Genomic DNA, 16,185 nt, shown 5'->3' with positions numbered 1-16,185 from the left:
GAATCAAATGTTTTACAACTTGAATACATTTCAACTGAAAATCAACTTGCCGATATTCTCACCAAACCTTTGGATCAAAAGCGTTTTCTTCATTTAAGAAAGGCAATTGGTATGAATCCTTCAATCTAGATATATTCTATTGAGCCACAGTTCATGTGCATGTTGCATTTTTTTTTTTCTTTTCTTACATGATTTTCAGTGTTTGACAGTAAATTGAATTTCGAGAATAATGTTGCTATTTTGGGACATGAATTGGTCTGTGACTTGAATTATTTCATATTTATTTTTTGATTGATCACTGTCAGGGTTATTCTCTATTGGCATATTTTTAAACGATCAAATCATTAAGATTCTAGTTAACATGTTGAATCATATTCAGCACCTCATGCGTCGAACTTTGAATGTTGCAATCATTTGTTTGATTATTAGTTTTGAGATGAATAAATCTTTCTCTGTTTTTGAAATAACTATAATATTTTTAACTTGAGGGTTGCACTAATTTAGGGGGAGTCTTTCCGATTCTAGCTATGAATATTTCTGAAATTCAAGATGTGGAAAGAGTTACATCCCTGCTGGGAGTGTGAAAACTACCACCACATGGAGGAAAGAGCTACCACCCCGGTCGTCCAGTCAGTGTGTGCAGCTACCACATGTTGATTGACGCATTTAAGTAAGACAAAAGGAACGTACCTTTCAAAAGAGTAAATAAAAAAAATATATAAATAATATGCTCAAAGAGCTATACATTTTGTAGGTGATATAAGGTGGATTATTAATAAAAGATGCTCAAAGAGCCACTCCTGTCTCAAACGATGTGCATAACTCAATTTAATCATGTTATGTTAATTTCACAATTTTGAGAAATATTTATTTCATTTTCTTTAACAAAATATGATGATAAAATGATACAATTTATTTCTAGATCTTGCATGATGTGTGGGATTTTATTTTATATGTATCAAGAATTCTCATTGATTTTCGGTTTAAAAATTTTGAAATTTTGAATATCCCTGAAATTGATTTTTCAAAATTCATTTATGAAATTTTATTTAAAGTTTTTTTTAAAATGAAAATAGGTTATTTGTGATGATTAAATATTATGAAATACCCTTACATTTTTTGGATTTTTTCGGGCTGCGTTTAAAATTTTTGAAAATTTTCAGGCTCGGAGACCGGTCTCAGGGGAGAGAGACCGGTCCCTCCGCCCGAACCGATATAAGGGTTTTGCGGTTTGTTTTTTTTTTACTTTACCTATTTCGTTTCAACTTCTCTCCAGAGTTCCTATTATCCCTAGGGTGCTTTTGCTTCAAATCTTCATCAATTTACACTTGATTTTCGTATAATTCTCGGATTTTATTTTGTTGTTGTCTTATAATCCGAATTTATGGTTTATTTTCAGTTTTGGGGATTTGATCTCATTGTGATGTTAAATCTTTTCATTTTTGCCCTGATCTTACCTCTAGACATGTTAGTCAACATTTTCATGCATTATTCCATACTTTGATACAATAGTTTGGTTGTTTTTGTTATGATTTCTTCATCAAAACCTAATTTTTCCAAGTTTTCGAAAAATGTGATTTTATTGATTTTTGATGCTTGATTTGTCCATGATTTACATGGTTATGTGGCTTTAGGATTATCTAGCATATTACATAACAATTTGCTAAAGTTTTTGGAATCACAAATCGATCGATTGTTCTTGTGTTCAATATNATGTATAAATCATTGTGTTTAACAGGGGTTTCTTCGAAAATGTACTCGTGGTTACTTGTTCTTGTGGTCCTTATGGCTGGTGGTGGCCGTGGAAGCAAACGACAGCGCTCTAAAGCTAAACGACCAATTGAGTATCAACCGGATGATGAAGAGAGCGAATATGCTCCTGGGGATGATTCTGAGGAGGATGAATCGGATTGGGAGACCTTTATTCGCGAGGAAGTAGCTAAGGATAAGGACGCTGGGAAAGGCAAGGGAAAAGGAAAAGCCATGGATAAAGGCAAAGGAAAGGCGACTGAGCGTCCCGGTCGTCGTAAGTCTGGGGGTGTTGAAATTCGAGAACCGGGCTCTGAGCCACCTCGTCACAGTCTACAGGATGTTCCATCTAATCGATGGTCAATGTACTCGTCGAAACACTGCATTGGTGAGCGAGATGTTGGGGTGGCTAGTATCATTAGTTGTGTGCCAGGTTTTCAGGATTTGTTTGAACAGGGGAATCTTCATCAGATTTGTGATTTCCCGGAACAAACCCGTTTTTGTTTGGAGTTGATCAGAGAATTTTATATTCGAGCAGGTCACCTGAGTAACTCCGACGGAGGCCCGTACGTATTTAAGACTTCTGTACGTGGTGTTGAGTTATCCATCACTCCTGAGACAATAGCTTCGGTGCTAGAGATGGAAGCAAGGACTGACGGAGTGGAGTATCTGCAGGCCGGGTTTGACTCACTTCGCGATTGGAATCGTGTCGTGAACGCTATTTGCATGCCGGGTACTGAATCAAACGACATTATGGTTATGTCCAAAGATTTCAAGATGGAATACAGATTTCTGAACTTTGTGGTTTGCTACAACATCATGCCTCTCGCGAACACGAAAATTTTGAGATGGGATCGTATTCTGTATATGTATCTCTTGGGACGGCCTGATATTGTAAGTGCAAAAAACATCAACATGAATATTCCGTTTCTGATCTGGCGGCGGATGGCGAAAGACATCAAAACCTCTGGGCAAAATGAGAGGTTACCATTTCCTTTGATAATTATGAGGGTTCTGCGACTTCGTGAAGTGGATGTTCGGTGTACATCGTACGAGCACAGTTTGGGTCGGATTAATGAAAGGACATTTGTAAAGTCCTCGGTACAGCTTCGTACACCGTCTCAACGTGCTTCTTCCCCTCCTGCAGCTCCACCTCCGGCTACTGCTACTTCTTCACGTCCGTCTATAGACATTTCTGAGGAAGATATTTCCGTTTCCTCGGTGTATCGTGAGCAGCAACGTCTATCTGAGGAGCTTCAGAAGTTGTCTGCGGAACAAGCTGCGATCCGTAAAGATGTGAGCAAGATGAAGCGGTTATTGAATATGATTTTTGACAAGTTAGGATGTTGCCGAGCAGATTTACCTCCAGGGGATGATTCTGACTAGGCGTCACTGGGTTTCTCCTTTTGTCGTTTTGGCGCTTTCTGACAAAAAGGGGGAGATTGAGATGGTGGTTTAAGATGATGATGATGCATTTAGCTTTGCTTAGTTATTTGATGCATTTAGCTTAGTTTTGTTTTTTTTTTAGTTCTTGATGATGATGATGTATTTAGCTAAGATGAACTTTGTTTGGTTAATGCTTTAGGTGTTTGCTTTCGTTGTTTGACTATGAACTATGAAATGTGAACTTTAGTTTGTTTGATCTTCTTGATACCATCATCTTGATTATGTTTTGAGAATATTTTTGCAGAAATAATTCAAGACTTCAAGACTCCATGTCTAAGTTATAGAGTTTGTATTAAGGTTGTAAAAGTGTAAATTTCGTTTATTGGATTGATCATGCAGGAGATTATCGTTTGGTGATTGCGATGATCTTCTTTTTATGACTTATTGGTTGTATACGAACTTTGTAGTATATTTTGTCACGAAATCGCCAAAGGGGGACATTGTTAAGGATTTTATAGGTTGGCGAATTTCGTAAAATTGTTTGGAGTCTTGAAGAGTTGATCGCAGAAGTTTTGGAGAAGAGATTCAAATTGGAGGACGAAAACTCATTCGGATAGCTCGACACCTAAGGTATAAATAAAAAATCATTTGTGGTGAAAATACCTAATTAGAATAAGTTCAGAAGGCTTGGATTGCTTTAAAATAACTTTTCTGAATTTTCATGTGTTCTGGGACCGGTCCCTGAGATGGAGAGACCGGTTCCCCTAAGGTCCTCACTGCGTGATCCGTGATGCAACCGGTCCCCTGTGATGAGAGACCGGTTCCCGAACCATGGTGCTTCTGTCGCGCAGCCAGGGACCGGTCTCAAGTTTGAGAGACCGGTTCCCGAACGTTGGATTTTTGGTTACGCAGAGAGGGACCGGTTCCTCACTTGAGAGACCGGTCTCTCACAGACCGGTCTCCTCGAGAGGACCGGTCTCTGAGGACGACACAGGTTTTTGAAAACGACTTTTTGCAATCCTAGTCTACTTCTAAGTCTTCTAAACTTATAAATAAGCTATGTGGGTCATCAAAAAGTTGAAGGCTTTGAATATTTACAGATTTTAAACCCTAGAAACTTGTTTTTTTCGTTTTCAATGTTTCGATACATACAACAAGTTTCTTACAATCTACAATCTACTTGATTCTTCGTTTTTACTCGAGAACTCATACGAGAATCAAGTAGTTGTTTAGATTAAAGGTGAACCCTCATAACTTATGGTATTCAAAGGTTAAATCATCACAAATCTTCAATTCTACAAGCTCCGGAAGGAGGTTCGGCGCGTGGATCTCGCGTGAAGCCGAGGATTCGGTGGACGCTTCGAGGAGTTGAGGCGTTGACGCTGCGAGGAGTTGCAGCTAGGTCGATTGGTGGATTCCTATCGATCGAGGACCGGCAAAGTTTACCATCAACAAGAAATCGGTGAATTGAGTCGTGTATTTTTGTCGAAATCACTTGTACTCAAGTTTTCTTATTGGATTTTCTTTGCGTGATCGGTCCCGTGGGTTTTTTACTCCGAATTGGAGTTTTCCCACGTTAAATTCTCGGTGTGCTGTTTTTAATTTCCACTACTTTGTTTTAATTGCATCGAGATTTTTGAGTTTGCCGGATTTACACCTATTCACCCCCCTCTAGGTGTTACTTACCTTTTAGATTCTCGGGATCCATATCTCACAGATTCTACTCTATCTAACCAGGCCAAATATGCTTCGGAAACACTTGGCCAGGTTCTGAGACTCTTTCCTGTTGAAGCTGATGAGTACCAAGAATGGAGATGAATAATCCTTTTCTAAGGAAGTCCCTCATCAGAGAAATGAGAGTCAGTAGGAGATGGTGCATCTACAAGAAAAGGACCTAGTATGAATCTAGATGGATCTAAATCAACGAAAGGTTTGAGTATAGTATAGTCAAGAGATGGATGAGAAGGAAGAGGAGGAACCAAAGACATTGTTCAAAAGAAGAGAAAAGCCGAGAGAATCGGTTGCGAAAAGAGAGCGAAGAAGGATGAAGGAGACAAAGAAGAGGTTTTAGTGAAGGATATGAGGAAAAGAAAATAAGAATTGGAAGAGACAAAAATAATGGGAAGCTTGAGGAAGAAGAAAAGGCCGTCGTATCGAACTGTCGCTTCGATTACGAGTCCCAAGGTCAGCTGTAATGATGAATAGACAGCGGCAATTAAGATGAGTTAATTAATGCCGCACATGAGACAAAAATAGAGAATGCGATCGGCGCTGTAAAGAAGAGAATAAACGGCTTAGATTAAACCGTACAGAAGATCGTAGTGCAGAATACGTCAGAGAATTTGAATTTGATTGGGCCGAGAAATACGCCTCGGATCAAGCCCGCTTTCGGCAAGAGAAAATTGTTTGAAAAGTAACGCCAGCTACCGAAGCATCGCTTCGAAAACTGGCGAGGGGGCTATTGTTGAGCCAGTTAGGTGCGAACAGCTGGCACACCGGGTCCATATCCGTAAGACGACTAAAACAGTACACCCGACGCATACAAGCCGCACTGAACCGAGGAGTTATAACAACCGCAAGCAGTTACGAGCGGTTCCGATCGGTCGAAGGTGGTCCTACGAATCAGGAGATAGTGGCTGCTCGTGCAAGAGCAATAACTGACGCAAAGGCGGTTCTATAAATAGGCATACGATACCCTGAAAAAGGGTTTTCGCCCCTACGCACAAAAGACCACTTTTATTTTTTTGCATCTTTCTATTCTCGCATTTACTGCTTTCCTTCGGAGTAGTTCCTGTAACTTAGATCTTTGGAGTCTGTCTGTCCCATGGGCATCACTCCCTTATAGAATATACTTGGAGTCTGTCTGCCCCATGGGCATCACTCCCTTATAGAATATACTTGGAGTCTGTCTGCCCTATGGGCATCACTCCCTTGTAGAATATACTTGGAGTCTGTCTGCCCCACGGGCATCACTCCCTTGTTCTTGTACTTTTCTATTTTCTATTCAATAGAAAGTCACGTTCGGCTATTTAGGCCGACCAGATTTTGTGTTGTGCTAGCCATTCGGCTCATCTCCTGGCTTAATTTTCGACTTTCCCCGCATATTCGGCTCATCCAGCCGAACCAAAGAGTGAAAAGAGTTTTCGGACCCGGCTGATTCGATCTCTCATCAGCCGAATCGCTTGATCCAGTCGAATGGCGCAAACTTCGAGGGTCACTATCCGCAGCCGTTTCGCATCCCGACGCGCTTCCCCAGGAAGATCGTTGACCAGGTCAAGAGTCGGGACGTTCGGCACGCAACATAAGTATATTATATTTTCACAATGTGGGTGAAGTAAGTGTGCAGTACTTTATTTGGATGGGCGTAGCATAGGTTCCTTATTATCTCATGTGGGCGACTCCAGCATTAACGAACGGTGGAATTAATCTGCACTGTCTATATTAGAGGGTGAAAAATTAATCTCGATGATATTATCTATTTGGATAGGCGTAGTTTCTCGATAATTTTATCGAACTATCTTTTGCAATTTTACAAATTCGGATCAGATTTAATGCCCCTTTATTCTCTTTTCTTCCTATCTTTCTTGTCTCTCTCATCTCTTTTCCCACGATATCATCATTGTTACCTTCCTCTCCTTCCTCATTCTTTATTGCCTTTTGCCCCTTCCTCTCGACCTCCTCCTCATCCACTCCTTCACTGCCATCGTTACGGATCCGGAATGTAGACGCAAGAGTGATGATCTCGGAGGAGTTCCTCCTGCCAACTGTGGAGCGAAGGTTGAGGAAGCCGAGACACGTCTCTATGTGAAACTCGAAGGTGGAGGCTACCACAAGGTCGAAAACCTAGCAACACATGGCCTCAATGGCAACAACAACAACGGGGCTCATGGCCGGAAGTCTGGGCATTAAATAGTGGAATTATTCTGCACTATTTATTTGGATGGGCATAGGTTTTCTACAATCTTATCGGACTATCTTTTGCAATTTTGCAGATTCATACTAGATTTTAAAAATATGACTAAAATACCTCTCCATTCTCTTTTTCTCTCTTCCTCGTCTCTCATCTTTTTTTTCGTGACACCGTCATTGTCGATGTCATCATCATTACTTCTCTCCTTCATTCTCTACCGTTTTTCGCCTTTTCCTCTCCAACCTCCTCCTCTTTCACCATCATCATTGCAGATCCGGAATGCAGATGCGAGGGTGATTATCTTGGAGGAATTCCTCTTGACAACTATCGGGCGAAGGTTGAGGTGGCCGAGGCACGTCTCCATGTGAAACAAAGACAGAGGCTGCCACAAGGTCGAAAACCCAGCACCGCACAGCCTCGATGGCAGCAGCATCAAGAAGGTGCTAACAGCGAGGAAGGAGGAAAAGAGAGGAAGGGAACATCAATGTGCTCTACCTCATTTTTTTCTTATATTTTCTTTATATTTTATTCAATAAAAAGGATCAAAATATTGCATTATTTGAATATGTAGAATACAGCTGAAGTATTTGTTCGTACCTTTTGCAGAAGTGACTCGTGCTAGAATGCTATGAGCCCGAATCGTAGAGATTGATTCACGTATTCTCGGATTGTCCATGAAGTTCTTCTAATGCTCCAAACCCGCACTAGAATGCTATGAGCTCGAATCGTAGAGATTGATTTACGTGTTCTCGGATCGTCCATGAAGGTCTTCTAATGCTCTAAACCCGTGGTAGATCGAACTACGAACACGCTCCAAACCCGCGGTAGATTGAACTACGAACGAGCACGATCTCTAATCCACAGTTCAAGACTCTCTAGAATAAATGGAGGATGTGGCTTCTCTCTCTCACAAGACGGCTTACAAGTTACGAATTTATAAGTATTTTTTTCTACTTTTCTTGTTATTTCTATGAGAGAATAGCTCGTATATTATAAGGGATCATGAAACCCTAATAAGAAAGCAAAAGATTAGACTTAATAGGTTTATGATTGTTATCCTAATATGGCTAGAATATATTTTTAATTACCTCACCAATTTAAAATCGAGATTAAGTCTAGTCAAATTAGACAATATAGTAACCATCGAATTGAGCCCAATTATGGGCGTACCATATTCGGTTTAATCGAATCCCAACAGAATACATGTTACACTACTTGATAAGTGCAGCAAACTGTGAAATAATGCAAAAAATAAAAATAGTTCAATATTAAAAAATATTATAATATTTGAATATTTGACTATATGTTGTACTATTTTTACGGTTTGTTGCCCTAATCAAATAATGTAAATATAGTCAAATAGTGCAATATTTTATTCTCTATAATAGATGAAGAATATGAAAAATAAAGAAAAGGAGGAGAAGGTGGACATTGAAGTCTCCTTCCTTCCCCTTCTCTTCCTTTCTCTCCCTCCCTCATCTTCCTCCTCTAGCTCTAACACGTTTTCATGTCCCGAAGCCTCGAGCTGCACTGCTATCCATACCCTCATCTTTGCTCTGTATTATGTTTGAGCCCTCATCGTCGCTGTTGATGGCAGTAGAAATATAGATGAGGTAAGAAAAGGAGCGCAGTAGTGATGTGCTCGCAGTGGAGGAGGAAAAGGAGAATGGAGAAGAAGCCGGATGAGAAAGAAAGGGAAAAGAGAGAAAGGAAAGAGAATGATAGTATTTTGATCAGTTTTAAAAAAATTCAGCCTTAATATGACAAAGGCTAAAATATAATAAGTTTTCTGTAAAAACTATAAAGTTGCTTTTTCACTTTTTCGCCTCTAACTTTCAAAACCATACATTTTACTTCATTAAAATATAAAAGTTATTTTTAGAAGGTTGATGGTATTAATGGAGAGAGCGAAATAACCAGATTATCCTTATTTTATAAAAAAATAATTTTTAAATTTATTTATGACATTTCAAAAGTATTTTCGATATAAATCAAAAGAAATTGATATAATAGTAACAGAATTAGGGGTAGAACTGGGCTGGGTTTGGGTCGGGTAATACTATGCCCAAGCCCGACCCACAAAAAAATGTTGGGCTTCGGGTCGAGCTTTTACCTAATTTTTTTTGAAAATTAAGGCCCGGCCCAAGCCCAAGCCCAATGCTCAATACCCATCGGGCTTTGTGGACCATTTTATGCATTTATCATATAATACATAAATACTTTTATTTGTATAAAATTAAAATAAAATGTCTATTTTTAGTTTGATCACATCAAAGAAATTAATATCTAATATCAAATATATCCTAATATGGAACTAAATATTTTGTTAATATATAATATAATATATCCTCATATATATAAGTATATATTATTAATAACAATATATACTATATAGGATATACTATATTATTTATTTCTTTTAAAGATAAATAATATATATAATTAAATATTTTATTTGATAATTAATATATCGGGCTTTTGGGCCGAGTTCGGGTCGGGCTTGGACATACCCAAATAGGCCCAAAATTTCATCGGGCCTAAATTTTTAAGCCCGGTCCAAACCCAAAGTTTTATTTTTTAATATCCAAAGTCCGGCCCCAAAAAGGCTCATCGGGCGGGGCCTTGTTTAGGCCCGGACCCAGTTCCATCCCTAAACAGAATCCTGACAAAATAAAATTAAAAACATCAACTTAAAATTTTTAATAAAATAAAATATAAAATTTTCAAAATTAAGTATAAAATAAAAGAACGAGTATTTACAGAGTAAGTTTCCATATTTTAACCTATGTTTGCAAAAAAACATAAAAGGGAAAAAAAAAATGTGGGAAAAAGAAAAAAAAGAAAAAAAAAGAAAAAACAGAAACCACTTGCGGTTTCGGCTCCCTCGCTGCATCCCAAACCTTCCTTCGTCGGCGAGGAAGAAGACGCCATTAAAGTTCCAAAAAAAAGCTTCATCACATCACATGTAAATTACACGGAGGGAATCATCTCCCTTTCCCCCTCTCTCTTGGAATTCGTGGCGAAATTGGGGCCCCTCTCGATTTATAATGCGCTGGTGCTTCTCGTTGCTTGGATCGCGGATTCGATCGTTCCTGCGTGATTACGATAGCCTCCAATCGCTCGCTGTCTCCCTCATCTACATCCAAGTGCGTGCGAACCTTTCCTCCCTCAAATCCCCCGTTTTTAGGGCATTGCCCCTCTTTTTCTCGCCTAAAATCGGTTCCTTTCCATGTTTTTTTGGTCGATTGCGTGAAATTTCATCCGTTTTAGTTAGAATTTAGATTGAAATGCGGGTTGATTGGCTAAAGTTGAGATCTTTGTGGCAAATTTTGGTGTAGATTGGTTGTGCCCTAATTGGGTCACTGGGGGCCCTGTTCAATGGGATTCTACTGATAAATCTGGTTGTGGCCCTCTTTGCCCTAGTGGCGATCGAGAGCAGTAGCCAGCGCCTTGGGAGGACATATGCCGTGCTCCTCTTCTGCGCGATTCTACTCGATATCGCGTGGTTCATACTCTTCTTGGGAACAATATGGTATGCCCCACTCATATCTGTAACTTTGAATTTGTATTTGTGTTTTAATATGAGTTTTTTATGTTTTGAATTGAAAGAAAGCAGAAAAATTGTCGGCTAAATGGAATAAATTTAGGGAACTTTCGGATGAGGTTATAGTTGATGGAGGAACTCTAAAATGGTCGCAAATGTTAGAAATTTATGTCATTGAAATTTTGGCGAGATATTTTTCGAACTGAGAAGATACGTGAACTCAAATTAAGAAGATACAGCCAATTCAGACCCCATCACATATGACATTGTGATTATTGCATGTATATACGAAGTTGCTAATTTTAGTTGAAATAAGCTGTGCATTACCTATGTTGAAAATTATATTACTTCATTTTTCATCAGAGATATAGTTGTTCTTTGGGATCTAGTTTTTAGATTGATGAAATTTGGAACATTGTTTTATCTTCTAGAAACTTAGTAGGATATGATTGGACAAATATTACTGAGATTGCGTTTTAGGTAAGCAAGACATTAGGGTGAGGCAGATACGTTCATATAAACAATTTGGTTCATTTGATTGATGTGATGAATAAAATATATGTTGGGTTCGAATTCGATTGGAAGGTCAGTACGTAGAATGGTTTGAGGAGAATTTGTGTTGTTAAATGCTTTATTTTTTTTACACTATCAAGGAGGAATAAGACATTGTATATTTCCTTTTATTGCCGAGTAAATCATGGGATGGGTGGACAGAAACATGTTAAGTAGTTAGTTGACGAGTCTAAAGAGAGGATGCAGTAGGATTATGCCGCTGTCATGCTGAGATGATATTAGGCAAATGTCGAAACAGGATGGTTTATATTTAAGAATTGTATGATTTACATTTAGTTTGAGGTAAGAAATAGATGTCCTTGGAGAAGTCTCTCAGCAACTATATTGGTGTAACAATTTACTGAAAAGATATTACTAGTATTGTTTGATCTGATATGATGCAACTTTTACTTTAGATTGAGGCAAGAGCTTCTAGAAGTTTTATTGTTCTTTCCTCAGAGAAGATGTCCTGAAATGAAATAATTGATGAACCATAGATGTACAAAGTGAATGTTAACTCAATTGCAATGGTGTTGAGCTAGGTAGTGCATTAATTTAATCTGACTTTGACAGCCAGATAATTCAGTTGAGCAAAATTTCGTTTGGTTGAAAGAATAAAGAGATTCGTTTTGCTTTCAATTTCAGAGAACAGCAGCCAAATCACCTCAGTACTTTTTAAATATAACTTTAGTTCTATGAACTCTCGTTATGCATTAAGAAATATATGGACATATGTAGCTAGAGGTAGGTAATTGATTACCTAACGTGACTGGTACAAACTATTGTGACGGTTGTAGTGCTAAAACGCTACAGCCATTAGATTGAAGAATTAGCTGTTAAGAGTTAAGACAGAATAGAAATTAAGCCTGATATAACTTAAACTCTTTTTCCATCTTTGGAGTGAATAATTAGCATGATGGCCTCAGCCCAAAGCTAACTCATTACAGCAGTTTGTTCTTCAATTCTAATTCTATAGGTTTCTCGTAAGCTTTTCCTATTATATTATATTTATACATCAGTTATATGTAAAGACTGCCTTTTTAATGCATATTCTTTTCTGTGCAGGAACATTACTCCTGATGAGAAGTATGGGTCGCTCTTTGTTTTCTCACTCAGGCTTGCTTTGTGGATGCAAATTATTGGGTTTTCTGTGAGATTTTTTTCATCGTTTTTATGGATTCAGATGTATAGATTGGGGGTTTCATCCGATTGTGGAGCTTATCATGAGGCAGATTATGATGCAAGAAATAGTTTCTTAAATCCCTCAAGTCATGTAGTTGGAAGGCAGAACTCCCTTACTGATGACATCTTAGGGGGTTCCATCTATGATCCAGCTTATTACTCTTCTCTTTTTGAAGATGTTCGAGATAACAGGTTCATTCATGAGGTACTTGTGTATCCAACTTATGGTAGTTAAGTAGACTATTGCACCATTTCTGGTTACATACTTTCATGTACATTTTCAGTGCATTAATTTACATGAAAAGGATGGAAAATGGACATTTTATGATTTTACTCTCAATTATGTAGGAACTTTTACCCTTTTAGTTAAGTAGATTAACCTAATTAACGATATTTCATATGTTTATCGTAGTAGCTTTGTCAAGCACATCTCATCTTTGTCTCACAAGTAGTAAAAGGTGTCTAGACTGAAGAGACTACTAGATAAGTTGTCTTTGTACATTTTCTTTATGTACTTGATGAAGGCGCCTTGCAAATTTGATGGGACGCTCATTTTGATTTCTCTTCGAAATCTTTAATGTCGTTTTGGGAGCATATATCTGGTAGTTTACTTTCTAGTTCCCTTTCATAGTCAATAGCTATATACTTCTGTTTAATTTGAATATGAACTGTGTGTAGACGCATAATTTTTGTTTAATTTTTGTTTTATCTGATGTAACTTTTAAAGGGCAGAAACAACTTAGCTACTTTTTCAGGGCGACAAACAAATTATTGGTCATGATGGGGGGTCTACATCGACAGTTGAATCTCCTCAACTTAAATCATGTGTCGGTAGATCTTTTCAGGTCAATGATGTAAGTACGATCCCTATAATCTGGCAACATTTTTCAATTGAAGGTTATTAGTACTGTTTTTTTCCTTGCTCCTATCTGTTAACAGTTAGTCCCCATTAGAAGGTTCTGCCTACGGCTTTTGTATCAAATGCTAACATTTATGTCCATGAATCCCTGCCATCACTGCCAGTTAACTTTGGCCTCTTTGCTGCTCTCAGAGAATGATGCCGCAGTGAACAAGGTTCCTGAAATATGGATTACAGGGAGGGAAAAGTTTACTGAGCATGACTTTATTAGTATAGACTAGCATACAGGGTTTTCTCACGACTTGCGCCATGAGGGTGCATATTACAAAGATTACTCGTCAGATGAAGTGATACCCTCCATTTTCTGGTTGGTTTCTGATGTATAATTTGGATGAGTAACTGTGATATCGAGTCAAAGTGGTTGCTTCTGCCTTTCTCGCTAGAGATTAAGGATAGCCATCGTTCTTGCTCATAATATATTCGTAACCTTATCTTTTTCTTTTTCACTTCTCTCCTCAATTATTTGATCATACTTCATTTGATTTAGCATGTTACCCTGAATAATATTGCAACTTGCTTCATTATGAAATTTTCTGCGTGTTCACTTGTTGCATGTATTTATCTATTGCAATAGTTCACAATTTTGTCTTATGTCATCATGTTTTGTGAATTAAGGTTCAGTGAATTAAGGTTCAGCCTGTTGATTGGTAGATGATATTGCCTTTCTTTCTCAGCTGATCAAGATTGAAATAAGAAAATAAGATTGCATGTGCCGGTCAGAGCAGTGGGCAGTTATCAATATTTTATAGAACATACTATTTTTTCTGATTTTTTTTGTAATTTTTTGTGCTAGCAATTATCTGAAAAAGAATAATTACAATTCATGATCCCTTCCATGATGTAATAATCCTACTTGGCAGTACAATTCTGTTTTTCGACTACATTTATTTTAAATGCCTCAGCTGGTAAAACCATAATAGAATCACATATTATAACTATCGGTTTTAAATTGTCAGAAGAATGAAAAGAACATTTCAATTGAGTCAGTTCTGCAGCGGTGCATATGATTGTTCATCTTTTTCAGAGGTCAATATATTAATAGAAATACTTACGAAGAAACCTTCGGGTCGTTGAATAGATAGTAAGAGTTTTAGGGCTGTATTCGTGTGGTTTCCATTTTAATGTTTGAAAGAAACCTTTTGCATGCAAAGTATTGAAGGTTCCGATTTTCTTCAAGTTACTCTTTCCGGATACCTCACTTTGTAGAAGCATTACTGTGCAGTATCATTTCTTTTAATGAGTAAGCCCCTATTTTGTGCTTTTCTAATGATATTCTAATATCAAGAGATACATTGTCGCAGGTCGAGAAAGCATTAAGAAAGCCCCTGAACTCATAATCTGATGTATGATATTTTTAAGCTCCACTTCGGCCATTCTTTGTAGGGTTATGAGCTCTGTGCAGCTCCTAATCTTATTCTTCAGCAGATAGGGATTCCCAATTTGCTATCTGTGGCAAGTTTAAGTTCGTCATGATCGAGGTTACATTGACAAATTCTTGCCACATGGAGGATGCTTTTGTCGGAGATTGCTCGATTTCGACTACGGAGCTCCAGGAGTTTTGGTTGTTCCCAGCGGGGGCTTTGATCGCGGTATCTTTGAAGCACTTGGAATCTTCATGGTGGTAATATAACAAGGATTCGGAAGAACCTATTGTTACTGGGTTAAAGCTAGATTAGAAATCCAAACATTTACTTGATTTTGGACCCTGTTCAAAGTTCTCTTCATTTCTGCAATTGGCAATGAACTGCTTTTACGGGTGATAGAAATCGAAATTTTTTTGATCTTTCTCGAGTTCGTTAAAGTTGGTCAATGTGCATTTTGTGCAGGTGCAATCATTTTCTTACAGCAAAAAAGGAGTTTCCAAGTTGCTTTATCCAACTACACTAGTGTGAAGCATATGATCTCTCGTAAAGTTTCTGATTGGTTCGTTGCATGGATGCGTTGTGCTGTGTCGCTGCGTGTCGATCACAAAAAGTACCTGTGTGCTGACATGCCATAGCATACAGTATATTTTTTTTTTGACATTAATATATTTAAATTCTTTATTATACATTTTTGTCAAAATTCTTTGCACTAACTACTCACTAATTTTAAAGAAAAGATGAATTTGAGTTGTTCCATTGGTGCTGGGTGTCTGTTCGGCCGGTATTTTGTTAGCATGATAGCGGATACGGCTCGTGTTGATGGACAGTTAAAAATTTTGATCGAAACAATCTGAATAAAATATCAGTTTAAACAATCAAAAGTAACTACAAGATTTTTATTTTTTATTTTTATTTTTATCTTTTCCAACACACTGAGTTTCATATTATTTTTATTATATATCTCATGTGAATCTGATTCTACAATTTGTGATTTTTAGAGTGAAGTTTGCGAAATCTTCTGTTCTTGAAAGTCATTTATTAAGCCCGGCATTAGAGATGTCAATGGGTACGGATATTCGAAATTTTATTCGAATTCATAACTGAACGAAACGAATTTATCTTTTCGGATATGAATATTAAAATAAAAACTTGATGGATATGGATTCGGATATAGATTTTGACTACATCCGACCCGAACTTGACCCGAACCTGAATCAATTTTACATTATATATAACATATATAAAAATTTGATGTTATATTTGAATTTGTATTTTAAAATTTTAGATTTACTGTAATTTATTTTGAAATATTGAAGAAAAAAAAAGTAATTGTTTCGGGTTCGGATTCTTGGGTTTGGATTTGGATTTCGGATTTGGAGTCGGTTTTAGGTTCAGATTTTTAAAAATCCATCTCAAATCCGATCCGTTGACATTCCTACCCGGCATGCATGCAGCAGCAATTGTTGATTTTTAGAATTGTTGGCTAGGCTTCCCGCCCTCTTTCTTTTCTGCACTTTCTACCTGAACTTGCGTGATCGATCGAACGTGCCGGCGGATTATCCTTTATACTTTTGTTCGT

General features: G+C 37.7%; 1 protein-coding gene across 7 annotated transcripts; it reads left to right on the top strand.

Moving 5' to 3' along the window:
- Window positions 9,854-15,292, top strand: LOC109719642. Of its 7 annotated transcripts, none has more exons than XR_002218753.1 (6): window positions 9,854-10,191; window positions 10,384-10,577; window positions 12,207-12,528; window positions 13,067-13,177; window positions 14,544-14,863; window positions 15,069-15,292. XR_002218753.1 is itself a non-coding variant. In XM_020246419.1 (5 exons), the coding sequence occupies exons 1-5, from the start codon at window positions 10,093-10,095 to the stop codon at window positions 14,577-14,579; spliced, it is 762 nt and encodes a 253-aa protein (XP_020102008.1). In that variant the 5' UTR covers window positions 9,854-10,092; the 3' UTR covers window positions 14,580-15,036. The 7 variants fall into 7 exon arrangements, 2 of the variants coding, with proteins under 2 accessions (XP_020102008.1, XP_020102010.1); XR_002218754.1 differs by lacking the exon at window positions 15,069-15,292 and adding an exon at window positions 13,375-13,549 and having other exon boundaries at window positions 14,544-15,036; XR_002218756.1 differs by lacking the exon at window positions 15,069-15,292 and adding an exon at window positions 13,375-13,549 and having other exon boundaries at window positions 13,051-13,177; window positions 14,544-15,036.

Source organism: Ananas comosus, linkage group 13, assembly GCF_001540865.1.
Source record: "Ananas comosus cultivar F153 linkage group 13, ASM154086v1, whole genome shotgun sequence".
Lineage (NCBI taxonomy): Eukaryota > Viridiplantae > Streptophyta > Magnoliopsida > Poales > Bromeliaceae > Ananas > Ananas comosus.
Note: the sequence above shows the minus strand (reverse complement) of the source record. Positions and strands in the feature narration are given on the sequence as shown.

What these genes read in the sequence shown, in the direction of transcription:
- LOC109719642 (XM_020246419.1), top strand. Translation starts at nt 10,093, where the DNA reads ATGCGCTGGTGCTTCTCGTTGCTTGGATCGCGGATTCGATCGTTCCTG. An exon ending in TCTCCCTCATCTACATCCAA is followed by an intron (nt 10,192 to 10,383) that starts GTGCGTGCGAAC and finishes ATTTTGGTGTAG; the next exon opens with ATTGGTTGTGCCCTAATTGG. An exon ending in ATAACAGGTTCATTCATGAG is followed by an intron (nt 12,529 to 13,066) that starts GTACTTGTGTAT and finishes GAAACAACTTAG; the next exon opens with CTACTTTTTCAGGGCGACAA.